The sequence below is a fragment of the Triticum urartu genome, chromosome 4A, assembly GCF_056163025.1.
Source record: "Triticum urartu cultivar PI428250 chromosome 4A, HENAU_Tu73, whole genome shotgun sequence".
NCBI lineage: Eukaryota > Viridiplantae > Streptophyta > Magnoliopsida > Poales > Poaceae > Triticum > Triticum urartu.
In genome coordinates, this window is record NC_141876.1 from 605,612,681 (window position 1) to 605,630,459 (window position 17,779).

The window sequence follows — 17,779 nt, forward strand, 5'->3', positions numbered from 1 at the left end:
GCGAAAGCCGGCCGCAAGGAAGAACTCCGTTAACTCCCTTGCGCCCCTCCACCTCGAGATCGCCCAAACCCTAAGGGTTCTCTACATACACTCCGGCCGGGTAGAGCCTTTCCAGCGTGGTTGGGGGGAAGCGGTAGGTGGGGCCATTGTACTGCATGGTGGCGGGGTGGCTCGAGGGCTCGATCGGGTTTGATGGAGAAGAAGGAAGAAGGAGGGCAGAGGAGGCAGAGGATGGGGTGTGGATGAGGAGGAAGAGGAAGACGATAGTGCCCGGCTAAAATAGCCCAAGTGCGACGTGGTTTCACCCCATAGAATTAATGGGCGGGCGGCGTTTGGTGGCGCCCCATGAAAGTGTGTACACGAGCGTGGGAAATGGGATGCGATCCTTCTGTGCCACCGGTCGCGGGTCAAGGGGGACGGGTTCACGCACGCGTCTGTGCCGTCGTGGGTCAAGGGGACACGCCTGCTGAAGGAAATATGCCCTAGAGGCAATAATAATGTTATTATTTTATTTCCTTATATCATGATAAATGTTTATTATTCATGCTAGAATTGTATTATCCGGAAACATAATACTTGTGTGAATACATAGACAAACCAAACGTCACTAGTATGCCTCTACTTGACTAGCTTGTTAATTGAAGATGGTTATGTTTCCTAACCATAGACATGTGTTGTCATTTGATTAACGGGATCACATCATTAGGAGAATGATGTGATTGACTTGACCCATTCCGTTAGCTTAGCACTCGATCGTTTAGTATGTTGCTATTGCTTTCTTCATGACTTATACATGTTCCTATGACTATGAGATTATGCAACTCCCGTTTGCCGGAGGAACACTTTGTGTGCTACCAAATGTCACAAAGTAACTGGGTGATTATAAAGGAGCTCTACAGGTGTATCCAAAGGTACATGTTGGGTTGGCGTATTTCGAGATTAGGATTTGTCACTCCGATTGTCGGAGAGGTATCTCTGGGCTCTCTCGGTAATGCACATCACATAAGCCTTGCAAGCATTACAACTAATGAGTTAGTTGCAAGATGATGTATTACGAAACGAGTAAAGAGACTTGCCGGTAACGAGATTGAACTAGGTATTGAGATACCGACGATCGAATCTCGGGCAAGTAACATACCGATGACAAAGGGAACAACGTATGTTGTTATGCGGTCTGACCGATAAAGATCTTCGTAGAATATGTGGGAGCCAATATGAGCATCCAGGTTCCACTATTGGTTATTGACCGGAGACGTGTCTCGGTCATGTCTACATTGTTCTCGAACCCGTAGGGTCCGCACGCTTAAGGTTTTGATGACAGTTATATTATGAGTTTATGCATTTTGATGTACTGAAGTTTGTTCGGAGTCCCGGATGTGATCACGGACATGACGAGGAGTCTCGAAATGGTCGATACATAAAGATTGATATATTGGAAGCCTATATTTGGATATCGGAAGTGTTCCGGGTGAAATCGGGATTTTACCGGAGTACCGGGAGGTTACCGGAACCCCCGGGAGGTATATGGGCCTTAGTGGGCTTTAGTGGAAGAGAGGAGAGGAGGCCAGGGCTGGGCCGCACGCCCCTCCCCCCTAGTCCGAATAGGACAAGGAGAGGGGGGCGGCGCCCCCCCTTCCTTCTCTCTCTCCTCTTTCCCCGGCCCGAATCCTATTCCAACTAGGAAAAGGGGGGAATCCTACTCCCGGTGGGAGTAGGACTCCTCCTGGCGCGCCCTCCTCCTGGCCGGCCGCACCTTCCCCTGCTCCTTTATATACGGGGGCAGGGGGCACCCCTAGACACACAACTTGATCCACGTGATCATATTCTTAGCCGTGTGCGGTGCCCCCTTCCACCATAATCCTCGATAATATTGTAGCGGTGCTTAGGTGAAGCCCTGCGACGGTAGTACATCAAGATCGTCACCACGCCGTCGTGCTGACGGAACTCTTCCCCGACACTTTGCTGGATCGGAGTCTGGGGATCGTCATCGAGCTGAACATGTGCTAGAACTCGGAGGTGCCGTAGTTTTGGTGCTTGATCGATCGGGCCGTGAAAACATACGACTACATCAATCGCGTTGTGCTAACGCTTCCGCTGTCGGTCTACAAGGGTACGTAGATCACACTCTCCCCTCTCGTTGCTATGCATCACCATGATCTTGCGTGTGCGTAGGAATTTTTTTGAAATTACTACGTTCCCCAACAGTGGCATCCGAGCCTAGGTTTTATGTGTTGATGTTATATGCACGAGTAGAACACAAGTGAATTGTGGGCGATATAAGTCATACTGCTTACTAGCATGTCATACTTTGGTTCGGCGGTATTGTTGGACGAAGCGGCCCGGACCGACATTACGCGTACGCTTACGCGAGACCGGTTCTCCCGACGTGCTTTGCACATAGGTGGCTTGCGGGTGACAGTTTCTCCAACTTTAGTTGAACCGAGTGTGGCTACGCCCGGTCCTTGCGAAGGTTAAAACAACACCAACTTGACAAACTATCGTTGTGGTTTTGATGCGTAGGTAAGATTGGTTCTTTCTTAAGCCCGTAGCAGCCACGTAAAACTTGCAACAACAAAGTAGAGGACGTCTAACTTGTTTTTGCAGGGCATGTCGTGATGTGATATGGTCAAGACATGATGCTGAATTTTATTGTATGAGATGATCATGTTTTTTAACCAAGTTATCGGCAACTGGCAGGAGCCATATGGTTGTCACTTTATTGTATGCAATGCAATTGCGCTGTAATGCTTTACTTTATCACTAAACGGTAGCGATAGTCGTGGAACCATAGGATTGGCGAGACGACAACGATGCTACGATGGTGATCAAGGTGTCGCGCCGGTGACGATGGTGATCATGACGGTGTTTCGAAGATGGAGATCACAAGCACATGATGATGATGGCCATATCATATCACTTATATTGATTGCATGCGATGTTTATCTTTTATGCATCTTATCTTGCTTTGTTTGACGGTAGCATTTTAAGATGATCTCTCACTAATTATCAAGAAGTGTTCTCCCTGAGTATGCGCCGTTGCGAAAGTTCTTCGTGCTGAGACACCACGTGATGATCGGGTGTGATAGGCTCTACGTTCAAATACAACGGGTGCAAAACAGTTGCACACGCGGAATACTCAGGTTATACTTGACGAGCCAAGCATATACAGATATGGCCTCGGAACACGGAGACCGAAAGGTCGAGCGTGAATCATATAGTAGATATGATCAACATAGTGATGTTCACCAATGAAACTACTCCATCTCACGTGATGATCGGACATGGTTTAGTTAATTTGGATCATGTGATCACTTAGAGGATTAGAGGGATGTCTATCTAAGTGGGAGTTCTTAAGTAATATGATTAATTGAACTTAACTTTATCATGAACTTAGTCCTGGTAGTATTTTGCAAATCATGTTGTAGATCAATAGCTCGCGTTGTTGCTTCCCTGTGTTTAATTTTAATATGTTCCTAGAGAAAATTGTGTTGAAATATGTTAGTAGCAATGATGCGGATTGGATCCGTGATCTGAGGTTTATCCTCATTGCTGCACGGAAGAATTATGTCCTTGATGCACCGCTAGGTGACAGACCTATTGCAGGAGCAGATGCAGACGTTATGAATGTTTGGCTAGCTCAATATGATGACTACTTAATAGTTTAGTGCACCATGCTTAACGGCTTAGAATCGGGACTTCAAAAGACGTTTTAAACGTCATGGACCATATGAGATGTTCCAGGAGTTGAAGTTAATATTTCAAGCAAATACCCGAGTTGAGAGATATGAAGTCTCCAACAAGTTCTATAGCCAAAAGATGGAGGAGAATCGCTCAACTAGTGAGCATGTGCTCAGATTGTCTGGGTACTACAATCGCTTGAATCAAGTGGGAGTTAATCTTCCAGATAAGATAGTGATTGACAGAATTCTCTAGTCACCATCACCAAGTTAGCAGAACTTCGTGATGAACTATAGTATGCAAGGGATGACGAAAACGAATCCCGAGCTTTTCATGATGATGAAATCGATGAAGGTAGAAATCAATAAAGAGCATCAAGTGTTGATGGTTGACAAGATCACTAGTTTCAAGAAAAGGGCAAAGGGAAAAAGGGGAACTTCAAGAAAAACAGCAAGCAAGTTGCTGCTCAAGTGAAGAAGCCCAAGTCTGGTCCTAAGCCTGAGACTATGTGCTTCTACTGCAAAGGGACTGATCACTGGAAGCAGAACTGCCCCAAGTATTTGGCGGATAAGAAGGATGGCAAAGTGAACAAAGGTACATTTGATATACATGTTATTGATGTGTGCTTTACTAGTGTTTATAGCAACCCCACAGTATTTGATACTAGTTCAGTTGCTAAGATTAGTAACTCGAAACGGGAGTTGCAGAATAAACAGAGACTAGTTAAGGGTGAAGTGACGATGTGTGTTGGAAGTGGTTCCAAGATTGATATGATCATCATCGCACAGTCCCTATACTTTCGGGATTAGTGTTGAACCTAAATAAGTGTTATTTGGTGTTTGCGTTGAGCATGCATATGATTTGATCATGTTTATTGTAATACGGTTATTCATTTAAGTAAGAGAATAAATTGTTGTTCTATTTACATGAATAAAACCTTATATGCTTACACACCCAATGAAAATGGTTCGTTGGATCTCGATCGTAGTGATACACATATTCATGATATTGAAGCCAAAAGATGCAAAGTTAATAATGATAGTGCAACTTAGTTGTGGCACTGCCGTTTAGGTCATATTGGTGTAAAGCACATGAAGAAACTCCATGCTGATGGGCTTTTTGGAATCACTTGATTATGAATCAGTTGATGCTTGCGAACCATGCCTCATGGGCAAGATGACTAAGACTCTGTTCTTCGGAACAATGGAGCGAGCAACAGATTTGTTGGAAATCATACATACTGATGTATGTGGTCCAATGAATATTGAGGCTCGCGACAGGTATCATTATTTTCTGATCTTCACAGATGATTTGAGCAGATATGAGTATATCTACTTGATGAAACATAAGTCTGAAACATTTGAAAAGTTCAAAGAATTTCAGAATGAAGTGAAAAATCATCGTAACAAGAAAATAAAGTTTCTACGATCTGATCATAGAGAAGAGTATTTGAGTTACGAGTTTGGCCTTCAGTTAAAAACAATGTGAAATAGTTTCACTACTCACGCCACCTGGAACACCACAATGTAATGGTGTGTCCGAACGTCATAACCGTACTTTATTAGATATGGTGCGATCTATGATGTCTCTTACCGATCTACCACTATCGTTTTGGGGTTATGCATTAGAGACAGCTGCATTCACGTTAAATAGGGCACCATCTAAGTCCGTTGAGACGACACAATCTGAACTGTGGTTTGGCAAGAAACCAAAGTTGTCATTTCTGAAAGTTTGGGGTTGCGATGCTTATGTGAAAAAGCTTCAACCTGATAAGCTCGAACCCAAATCGGAGAAATGTGTCTTCATAGGATATCCAAAGGAAACTATTGGATACACCTTCTATCACAGATCCGAAGGCAAAAATTTTGTTGCTAAATTTAGAAACTTTCTAGAGAAGGAGTTTCTCTCGAAAGAAGTGAGTGGGAGGAAAATAGAACTTGATGAGGTAACTGTAATTGCTCCCTTATTGGAAAGTAGTTCATCACAGAAATCTGTTCCTGTGACTACTACACCAATTAGTGAGGAAGTTAATGATGATGATCATGTAACTTCAGATCAAGTTACTACCGAACCTCGTAAGTAAACCAGAGTGAGATCCGCACCAGAGTGGTACGGTAATCCTGTTCTGGAAGTCATGTTACTAGACCATGACGAACTTGCGAACTATGAGGAAGCGATGATGAGCCCAGATTCCGCGAAATGATTTGAGGCCATGAAATCTGAGATATGATCCATGTATGAGAACAAAGTATGGACTTTGATGGATTTGCCCGATGATCGGCAAGCCATAGAAAATAAATGGATTTTTCAAGAGGAAGACGGACGCTGATAGTAGTGTTACTATCTACAAAGCTAGAATTGTCGCAAAAGGTTTTCGACAAGTTCAAGGTGTTGACTACGATGAGAGTTTCTCACTCGTATCTATGCTTAAGTCTGTCCGAATCATGTTAGCAATTGCCGCATTTTATGAAATCCAGCAAATGGATGTCAAAACTGCATTCCTGAATGGATTTCTGGAAGAAGAGTTGTATATGATGCAGCCGGAAGGTTTTGTCGATCCAAAAGGAGCTAACAAAGTGTGCAAGCTCCAGCGATCAATCTATGGACTAGTACAAGCATCTCGGAGTTGGAATATACGCTTTGATGAGTTGATCAAAGCATATAGTTTTATACAGACTTGCGGTGAAGCCTATATTTACAAGAAAGTGAAGTGGGAGCACTACAGCATTTCTGATAAGTATATGTGAGCGACATATTGTTGATCGGAAATAATGTAGAATTATTCTGCCAAGTATAAAGGAGTGTTTGAAAGAAGTTTTTCAAAGAAAGACCTCGGCGAAGCTGCTTACATATTAAGCATCAAGATCTATAGAGATAGATCAAGACGCTTGATAAGTTTTTTCAATGAGTACATACCTTGACAATATTTTGAAGTAGTTCAAAATGGAACAGTCAAAGAAAAAGAGTTCTTGGCTGTGTTACAAGGTGTGAAATTGAGTAAGACTCAAAGCCCGACCACGGCAGAAGATAGAAAGAGAATGAAAGTCATTCCCTATGCCTTAGCCATAGGTTCTATAAAGTATGCCATGCTGTGTACCAGATCTATTGTATACCCTACACTGTGTTAAGCAAGGGAGTACAATAGTGATCTAGGAGTAGATCACTGGACAGCGGTCAAAATTATCCTTAGTGGAATAAGGATATGTTTCTCGATTATGGAGGTGACAAAAGGTTCGTCGTAAAAGGGTTACGTCGATGCAAATTTTGACACTGATCTAGATGACTCTAAGTCTCAATCTGGATACATATTGAAAGTGGGAGCAATTAGCTATAGTAGCTCCGTGCAGAGCATTGTTGACATAGAAATTTGCAAAATACATACGGATCTGAATATAGCAGACCCGTTGACTAAACTTCTCTCACAGGCAAAACATGATCACACCTTAGTACTCTTTGGGTGATTAATCACATAGCGATGTGAACTAGATTATTGACTCTAGTAAACCCTTTGAGTGTTGGTCACATAATGATGTGAACTATTGGTGCTAAATCACATGGCAATGTGAACTAGATTATTGACTCTAGTGCAAGTGGGAGACTGAAGGAAATATGCCCTAGAGGCAATAATAATGTTATTATTTTATTTCCTTATATCATGATAAATGTTTATTATTCATGCTAGAATTGTATTATCCGGAAACATAATACTTGTGTGAATACATAGACAAACCAAACGTCACTAGTATGCCTCTACTTGACTAGCTTGTTAATCGAAGATGGTTATGTTTCCTAACCATAGACATGTGTTGTCATTTGATTAACGGGATCACATCATTAGGAGAATGATGTGATTGACTTGACCCATTCCGTTAGCTTAGCACTCGATCGTTTAGTATGTTGCTATTGCTTTCTTCATGACTTATACATGTTCCTATGACTATGAGATTATGCAACTCCCGTTTGCCGGAGGAACACTTTGTGTGCTACCAAACGTCACAACGTAACTGGGTGATTATAAAGGAGCTCTACAGGTGTATCCAAAGGTACATGTTGGGTTGGCGTATTTCAAGATTAGGATTTGTAACTCTGATTATCGGAGAGGTATCTCTGGGCCCTCTCGGTAATGCACATCACATAAGCCTTGCAAGCATTACAACTAATGAGTTAGTTGCAAGATGATGTATTACGAAACGAGTAAAGAGACTTGCTGGTAACGAGATTGAACTAGGTATTGAGATACCGACGATCGAATCTCGGGCAAGTAACATACCGATGACAAAGGGAACAACGTATGTTGGTATGCGGTCTGACCGATAAAGATCTTCGTAGAATATGTGGGAGCCAATATGAGCATCCAGGTTCCGCTATTGGTTATTGACCGGAGACGTGTCTCGGTCATGTCTACATTGTTCTCGAACCCGTAGGGTCCGCACGCTTAAGGTTTTGATGACAGTTATATTATGAGTTTATGCATTTTGATGTACCGAAGTTTGTTCGGAGTCCCGGATGTGATCACGGACATGACGAGGAGTCTCGAAATGGTCGAGACATAAATATTGATATATTGGAAGCCTATATTTGGATATCGAAAGTGTTCCGGGTGAAATCGGGATTTTACCGGAGTACCGGGAGGTTACCGGAACCCCCCGGTAGGTATATGGGCCTTAGTGGGCTTTAGTGGAAGAGAGGAGAGGTGGCCAGGGCTGGGCCGCGCGCCCCTCCCCCCTAGTCCGAATAGGACAAGGAGAGGGGGGCGGCGCCCCCCTTCCTTCTCTCTCTCCTCTTTCCCCCTCCCGAATCCTATTCCAACTAGGAAAAGGGGGGAATCCTACTCCCGGTGGGAGTAGGACTCCTCCTGGCGCGCCCTCCTCCTGGCCGGCCGCACCTTCCCATGCTCCTTTATATATAGGGGCAGGGGGCACCCCTAGACACACAAGTTGATCCACGTGATCATATTCTTAGCCGTGTGCGGTGCCCCCTTCCACCTTAATCCTCGATAATATTGTAGCGGTTCTTAGGCGAAGCCCTGCGATGGTAGTACATCAAGATCATCACCACGCCGTCGTGCTGACGGAACTCTTCCCCGACACTTTGCTGGATCGGAGTCCGGGGATCGTCATCGAGCTGAACGTGTGCTAGAACTCGGAGGTGCAGTAGTTTCGGTGCTTGATCGGTTGTGCCGTGAAGACGTACGACTACATCAACCGCGTTGTGCTAACGCTTCCGCTGTCGGTCTACAAGGGTACGTAGATCACACTCTCCCCTCTCATTGCTATGCATCACCATGATCTTGCGTGTGCGTAGGAATTTTTTTGAAATTACTACGTTCCCCAACACCTGCCCCGGGTTCTCTGCGTGTGCCGCCCATGCATTCATGCCGTAGCCCATTAATTTGCACATCTTGCTAGGGCTTGGCTAGAGGGCAACGTTCGGTCGATGGGAGACGTGACAATAATGGACGCCTTCATTTGCCCATCTTGTAACGGGCAGCACGCCATTTGAACTGCATCGATACCCACATCGATACCCCATGCCCGTATTGCGTCCTCAAAGAGGAGCACGCCATGTACAGCACGCCATGCAGCGTTGGCTTTTTGGTTGTCTTCATCGGGCTGCTGCATTATGGCCGGGTGCATGCTTTGATGCGATGATGCATCGGTTGTAATGGTAGGCATGCGACAGCTTACTGCGTCCATAGGGGTGGCGGAGCAGGGCTACGTCGAGGCCATGCATGCAAGCACGAGCGCAGTTCTGCGGGTGAGCATGCATGCTACGGGTAGGCACGGGCACGCGTGCAACGCTGGAAAGGGCACTGCGTAGGCTTGGTCCATGCACCGCGTCAACTCTTGTCGTTGGATTCAAATGAACGGTCCTGATGCCCCAATGAGAGAGGCTGATCCAAACCCCACCGATTCAACCAATCAGCGCGTCTCATGTGGATCGATGCACACTGATTCAACCAATCAGGGCGTCTCATGCGGATCGATGCACACTGTAGCTAACCCTAGCGCCTGATCTCAACCGTCCATGCACAACGATCGGCGACCCAGTAGTGTGCGGGGTTTTGAGGGGTTTTGAGGGGTTTGAGGGGTTTTGGCTGTTTAGGGTTGAGCATAACTAATTCAAAAAAAATCAAAAAAAATAAAACTTGCGCACATAGTCTTATTATGTCGTATAGTAACGAGAAAAAAATATAAATATGATTTACATACATTTTTGCGAAAAATCCTTCACAAAATTGTCATTCCTCGAACAATATAGTATGGAGTTCAAGGGAGAGAGTAGTGGGCACCCGAGAGTATAGGTGGGGTTTTGAAAATGAAAAGTGTGAAAACCTCACCAAAACTTCATTTTGGATTGACTAAGAAAGATCTTAACTTACTTTTCTCATTTTCATGTTTTAAACTTGTTTTAGATATAATTTTCTATTAAACCTTGTTTTTCCAAAAAAGAAAATAATAGAAAATTAATTCAATAAATAGTGAGACTTTAGATTTACACTATATAGGTAGAATAGATGTGTAGAAAAATTATTTGTCTGGTTTAGACAAGGTGCAAAAAAACTTGCTTAAATATGAGGCCGTTTACCCTACCTTTGGAGGTCATTTGAGACACACTTTTCATGACTATGAGTTCAACTTACCAAAAGGGCTCGGAATGATCAGCAAACAAACATATTTTAGTTGAGGTACTTTAGATAGCATTAAAACATCAATACCCCACCCCTAATTCAAATTTGAGCCCAAATTTGAATTTAAATTTGAATTTTATTTGGCTGGTTTAGACAAGGTACCAACAAACAAGTTCGAATAGAAATACGGGATACATAGTGACTACCAGTATGCACCAAGTTACAAATATTATCACATGCCCCAAATTTCCAAACTGTTCTCTGTTCTACCTCTTCCTACCACGTCGCGTGCCCTTCTTCGCCTTAGCACTTCTTATTTTTGGTTCAACTACACACACAAGTTCACTGATCATCTTGGTTTTTTTCACTGGTCTTTTCAACACCTCGCCAACACCCTCGTGATCAGTGTCTTCAGTCTCAATGTTGACAGCAGTTTTAGTTTCTTCGATGTGTACCCAACATGGGTTTCTTCAGTCTGAACCTCGACACGCTCAGGTTCAGTTTCAACCTCGAGAGCGGTTTCTTTAGTCTGAACCTCGACACGCTCAGGTTCAGTTTCAATCTCGAGAGCAGTTTCTTCAGTCTGAATGTTGACTGCAGCAGGATTTTCTTCACTCTGCTCAGGCTGAGGCACACTTCTCTTCTTTCTACCGCCATTGACTCTTGCTTTTTTTGTTGGCCAACACTGTTCAACAACAAGGGGCTGACTTGCTCGCTTCCTCCTGGCCATTGGGAAAATGTTATAGATATAGTAATTGGAAAAAAGCACCAAATCAAAACACAGACAAATAAACAAGAACATACTTTGGCTTATCAGGAGTGTAACGGCATTTGACAGATCCCACTCTGTGCCCAAGTTCCTGGCACAACTTGCATCTGTTTTTGTTACCTTTTTGGGCCCTTTTTGGCTTTCCATCTTTATTTCCCTTCTTACTACTCCCACCTTTCTCAAACCATGCCTTGAATCTACTCTGTTTAGGCCTGCCAGCCTTTCTTTTCGTCAAGGGAGGACACATGGAAAATTCAATGTCCACTTCAGGCCACTGAGACTGATCTGTAAATGCTGGAATTGGAGTAGCATATGCAGCTTTGAATCTTGCTACCGAATAATATTCATGCAAATATGGGTGCATGTTTATCTTCGGTTGGGATGCTAAGAAGAGAATGGCATGCTCACATGGTTTACCAGTGTGTTGCCACTCGAGGCAAGTGCAATCATGCAATTCAGTGTTAACAACATGTCTCCTTCCAGTTTTGTTATCTCTAACTTCAGCACCCCAAGGTGAAGATTTTTCAACAAACAAATGTGAAAGACATCTGCTCCTATTGACCACCTGTTGTACCACTGCTGGAAGTTTATCACCTTGCAGACAATCACCTATCCTTCTTCTCAATTCCCACAACCGCATGAGCATGATCCTGATTTGGTCAACCATGTCATGCACAGGCAAATCTTTTAACTCCTTCACCTTGTTGTTGAAACTCTCTGCCAAATTGTTGTTGATGTGGTCACACTTGATGGCAGTGTTGAATGCTGACCTGTACCATAACAAAGAATGGTAGGTGTTCAGCCATGGACCAAACTCATCACATGCTGCCATTATCTTATCAAGATGATATTTGTGTGTCTGTCTAGTGTAAGATCTTGCTGCTGGCCACATGCGCCCAAATTCTTCTCCTCTAAATTTTTTGATCAAATTCATCCACAAATGATCGAAGCACTCCCTCTGCTCAGCATGTGGGAAAACATTTTTCACTGAATTTTCAAGCCCCTTACATGCATCTGTGTGTATAGCCAAAGGTGACACTGGCCCTAGGCATCTTTTCAACTGGATCATGAACCATGTCCATGAAGCCTCTGTTTCTGACTGAAACAAGCCAACAGCAATAGGAAACATCCAGTTGTGTCCATCTAGAGCATTGCATGCTGCCAACTGACCATTCCACTTACCTGTCAAAAATGATGAGTCTATGCTCAAATATGGACGGCACCCTGCTTTGAACCCATCAATGCAAGGCTTCAAAGCCATAAAAAACTTGGAGAACTTGACTTCACCTTTGGCTGATACCTCTGTATCTATCTCCACAACACTGCCAGGTGACCTCTTTTCCACCTCTGCTTCGAAGTTGTAAAGCATCCTAAATGTATTTGCCCAATCACCATATAAATTTTTCATTGCCCTTTGTTTTGCCTTCCACACCGTGGTATATTTCAGTTTAATGGGGTACATATTTTCCAAGTCTACTTTGAGTTTCTTCGCAGTAGTGTTTGGTGTTTTGGCTAAAATTGGGGTGATCTTTTCTGCAACCCAAAGTTGTGATGTCATGGTTGATACTCTCCGTGAACTTGTAATACAAGTATGTTGATTGGGGATTTGGTTAACCCTGACTGTACTTCCATCAGGTTGCAGTCTAGCAGATATGTACAACTTGCAAGGCTTCACACTACGATCAAATCCTCTGCACCTCGCATAAAACTTCTTTCTATCAGTCCAAACAGTCTTGGCATCAAACTCATGTTTCACTGCATAAGTGTTGAAACACATCCTAAACTCCTTCATGCTTGGGAACAACTTGCCTACTTCAATGATAGGGTTTTCTTTGTCATACACATGCACCAACTCATCATCATGTGCATCATCTACTTCATCTGCAGCTTGTTCCATCAACTGTCCATCTACTTCTTCATCAGCATTAGCAGGCAAACTAGATTGACCCCTCTCCTGCTTATCTCTGTCATCGACTGGAATGCCAAAAAGTTTGGCCATCTCAATGTCAGGCATTGGTGCAATGACCAAATCAGTAGGCTCATCTAATTCAACTACATTCCAATCAACAGTTGCTGCAGTTTCAGTTTCAGTTCCAGTCACCTGTCCCTCTTCGGCTATTACTGTAAGTTCAGTACACATGGGAATCAATGGCCTTTGTGTAGTCCAATCATCATCTACCATCCGTGCAGCCAATTGTGATGGCACATATCCAACCTTCAAAAAAATGTTCAGATCAACGAGCTCAGCAAAAAAATTAGCCCGTTTGCTTGTCCAGCCATTTTGCCGATCGATTTCTTCAACAATCTGTTCACCATCTTCTATTCTCACATACTCTCCTTTCCAATCATCAAACCTCAACAGTGATACTTCTTGCTCTGGACCCCAAGCAACATTCTCCCCAATTTTTTCCACCCATTTCTTCACTGCCGTCTCTCCCATGTTCTGTAGAATTTGTGGATCAATCTCTGTAAACTCAACCTCCCATTTAACAATTGTGTCTCTCTCAATGTTCTGTATGCTACCATCAACTAATTTCGCCTTTGATGGAAAGAAATTAACTGTCAATTCGAAGGTCCGAGCGGTAGCATCCCCTCTGTCAGTGGCGGACAGTATGAGCCCGTGAGAAAAAGGGGAAAAAGCAGACGAGGCCACCCCCTAATTGCATGCAAAATTGGATCGAGGAGAGGCGCATTACCTATTTGAAGTTGAATCTGGCGGCTCCATCTCAGTATGCCCACGGGCTCCCCTCACAACCTATCGATTCCGCAAGCGAAAACAGAGGAAACGAGTTGAGACTACGGGTCCGAGAGAGGAACGGGAGGGCGACTAGGGTTTGAATTCACTCACCATTTTCTGAGGACGAAGACTCCGCCGCCATTGAGAACGAGGGCTCCGCCGTCGCCACCGAGAACGCAAGATCCGCCGCCACCGGAGAAGAAGGGGGGCAGAGTGGCAGGCCTGGCACGGTCGGGCGGCAGGGCACGGTCAGCTGTTTTGACGAACAATTAAGTTGGACCCACATGTCCTAACATAAACGGGCGTGCTTGGTTGACGACCAATTTAACCACATGTCCTAACATAAACAGCCATTCCCTCGAACAACGTCGCACTCTTGCCAATTCACCTCAAATGTGTCGCACAGGAGCTATTGGCCCGATTTATTTTGGATGATGCCAAAGACACATTCTGAAAAGAGAGAGCCTCAACAGGTCAAGAGTTAATTTGAATGATGCTCCTGGCAGGTAAACAAATAAGCATACAGTAAGTACTAGGTAATTTCTCAGTAAATTGGAAGACAAATGCATGCATCCAGAATTCCAAATCACAGTACACACATAATTTAGTTATGCATTGCGAGGTCCACACCAATCAAGTATTCTTAGGCCACTAAAACTAGAAATTAAAATTGGGAATGGCTGTGCGTCATACACTGTCATCACTCTACCTGCTGCAAGCCTAGGATCCCTATGATGCTATTAGCATTCCTTGACAATATAGTATCGATCAACATATTATTATTGCCACGGACGAGGAGGATCCATGGGTGAGTCGCTCCTTAATCCGACGCCTGCCATCCTTTTCCACGTTGGATCTTTCAAGGTCGACGGTGTTGCAGTCCTCGCATGGGTATTCACCATGCAGCTGGATTCTCTTCAACTCCTTAGCTCGTTCCATGACAAGCCTTATATAGTTTGTCACCCTGTCTTCATCCTCGCACCCGAAGATCAGCAACACCTTCAAGTTCAGGTGCTTCAAATCCTTGGATAGCTCCCAGACCACGTTGGTCTTTTGGGCACTGCTCTCGGGTGTTTTGACACATGAATGTCGAAATAACTGGATGCGAGGAGATAGAATTACAAGTAACACAGGTTAATTAAACTGCAGGGCAATGTAACAACATTTGCAATTAAATATAAGTTTAGACCCCTGTAGAGTTTTGGAGGAATTTGCATGAACTAAATCTAAGGTAAAGTACGACAGGAATATGCCTACTACAGCTATATTATTCATGTTTCTTTCAATCAAGACACATTATTATAACACAGAATTTCAATCAAGAGGGCTATGTGCATCACTTGATGCAGAGGGCAAGCCTTCCCCCGTTTTAGAAAAAAAAAAGGGAAAGTTGTGGCTACAGCAGAGAGCACAACACCCACCTATCTAACCATCCATTTTGTGCCCCGGCGATCTGTGCGTAAACACATCTCTCTTTTCTGTTTGTCCCAAACCAAACAACATTTGGACTTCAAACTTTGCAGATGAGCATTTAGAATTAAAATGTGTGAAAAAATTCGGAATTTTTGGTGCATTGTAAATCATTAAAACATTTTTTCTTAATAATAATAATATCATATTTTATATATTTATATTGGACAAAAATTTTGAAAGTATTTTCTAGACATTGTTATCCTCAAGTTATATTGGCCCACAAAGTATGAAGTCCATATGTTTTTTCATTTTGGAGAAACAAAAAAGAGAATCCTTCATATAGTAAATTAGTTGTTTACCACAGATCTCAAAGCAATGTTAGATGGTACAGATAAGGGGTACAGTGCACCTAGGTACGAAAAGAAACGTCGAATGAGCCATACCCAGGATAAGATGTGGATTTAATTAAATGTAACACTTACTGTAATACTCCGCAAGGCAGGTGCAGCATCAAGTGTAAACAGCGTCCAGCTTAGATCACACACGGAACATACCCAAAAGAAACACAGTGGTCAAGTTTCTGAATATAGCAGCAAGGTTCTTCGGATGTTCTGGCTGAATCCAAATCTACAAGAAGAACAGAAATACACAGCTGAAATTGGTACGGAAGAACATATGACATGTAGATGTAGAAGATATTCATGGCATGTGTATAAATTAACTTTACCATTTGGTGGCCAAAATTAAGTATCAGTCTCGACAGGTTCTTGGCACTCCTTGATAGGCACTCACTCAGTTTGAATGGTGCCTGCCATGCCATGGCTTTATTAAAAAGACTTACATCACGAAGCTCTGGAACGTAGCCGAAGCGCACTGGAGGGTTTTCGAAGGACCAACATACGCACCGCACTTGCCTAAGCTTACGGACAGAGATGAGCTCGATCCACGTGCACATAAAGTAGATGAACTTGAGCTCCTTGATTCCGGAACAAGGCGTGTCAATCTTGACCGCGGAGTGCTTAACCAATCTGCAACAACTCAGGGTGAGGTGGTCGAGCCTATCACAAGCGTTAATGAGATTTGTGACGTCGGAATGTCCAAAAGCAAGGTTCTTGAGTGTAAGCCTCGTGAGTCAAGATGGCAACGGGGACGAAACCCACCAGGTTTTGCTTGCCCAAACCCATCCCCACGAGAAAATCGCAAACCCGTCCCCGTCCCCATCAACATACGCGGGGTTAAATTTTTGCCCGTCCCCTAAACCCATCGTATTTTCAAAACCCACGGGGAATCCGTCCCAACGAGCAGTCAATGAAAACAGCAACATTTGAAAGAAAAACAGAAGCATATTACAGCAGCAGGAAATGGCTGGGGGACCTAGGTTTAGGTTTAGGTGTCGTGTTGTACAGGAGAGAGAGTCCTAAAGAGCGAGTAACACTGCATCGACCGAGTGAGGGGTTGGTTTGTACTCCAGGCCTCGATGTTGTGGGGCTCGGCTCCTCGGGCAATGTGGCTTTGGGCCACTTGAGTCAAGATGGATCGGTGTGTGCTAAATAATGTATTTTGACGGGTTTTATCGGGTTTCGGGTTCCGGTAGTACTCAAACGGGTTTAAACCCGTGAAACATGCCGGGTTTAATAATGTACCCACAAGCAGCCCCGCGGGGATAGAAAGTCGCCCATCCCCGTCCCTTAATAGGGTAAAAACCCGCGGGGACGCGGGTTTCGAGGCCCCATTGCCATCTTGACTCGTGAGACATCGAAAGGTGACCCGGCAGGAGCGGGAGAAGGACATGAACTGCTTCCCAAACCTCGTTTTGTTCCCAGACGGCAGGGATATGTTAAACTCGAGCCTTTCAGTCGCGCTGTGGGTGACGACGTCGTCCACGGCGCGGCCAATAGAGCAAAGGTGAGTGGATGACATGTAGAAGCTGAGACTTAGGGTCTTGATGGCACGACTGCTGTTGCAGTCAGCCGCAGGAGAACACGTGGACAACAACCTGCGCATCGCGCCCATGAAGGCATCCATGGTCTTGAGCGGCGTGGCGCCGGGGAAGTGGCCAACATCGAGGTGCAGGTGCGATAGCTGGTGCGGGAGGTGCTGCCACCGCGCCGGCGCGGACCACCGAGGGAAGGTCGACCTGTTCGAGGATTCCGAGGAGGAGGTGGTCCGAGAGCGTGCTGATTCTGTCCTCATCCCGACCGATGTCGATGTTGGACGGCGTTGACTCCGTGATATGATTGGAACGCCGATTGAGCGACTTGTTGCGCTTGCGCGGCGGCAGAGAGTTGAGGCGACGGCCCGATCGCAATTCCATCGGTTGCCGCTGCCGCAAGCAAAACCCTCCTGGTAACGGGCCCTGTTTGGTTCATAAGTTCTAGGATTTTTTTTAGTCCCAACTTATAAGTCTCAAGTCCCTAGAAAGTCTCTACCTGTTTGGTTCCTGTGACTTATAAGTCTCTATAAGACCATATTACAACTATGACCCTGTTTGGTTCATAAGTCCTATGACTTTTTTTAGTCCCAACTTATAAGTCCCAATTCCCTAAAAAGT

The 17,779-nt window shown here is 44.4% G+C and overlaps 1 protein-coding gene and 1 pseudogene across 1 annotated transcript; both read right to left on the reverse strand.

Moving 5' to 3' along the window:
- Positions 1-10,575: 10,575 nt before the first annotated feature.
- LOC147977232 (uncharacterized) lies at positions 10,576-12,870 on the reverse strand. The gene is made up of 3 exons (XM_087519927.1): positions 11,114-12,870; positions 10,799-11,031; positions 10,576-10,751 (listed from the first exon to the last, which is right to left on the reverse strand). Exons 1-3 carry the CDS (start codon positions 12,868-12,870, stop codon positions 10,576-10,578), a joined length of 2,166 nt encoding a protein of 721 aa, XP_087376053.1.
- Positions 12,871-14,583: 1,713 nt separating this feature from the next.
- On the reverse strand, positions 14,584-17,542 carry LOC125554979 (uncharacterized; annotated as a pseudogene).
- Between the last annotated feature and the right edge of the window lie 237 nt (positions 17,543-17,779).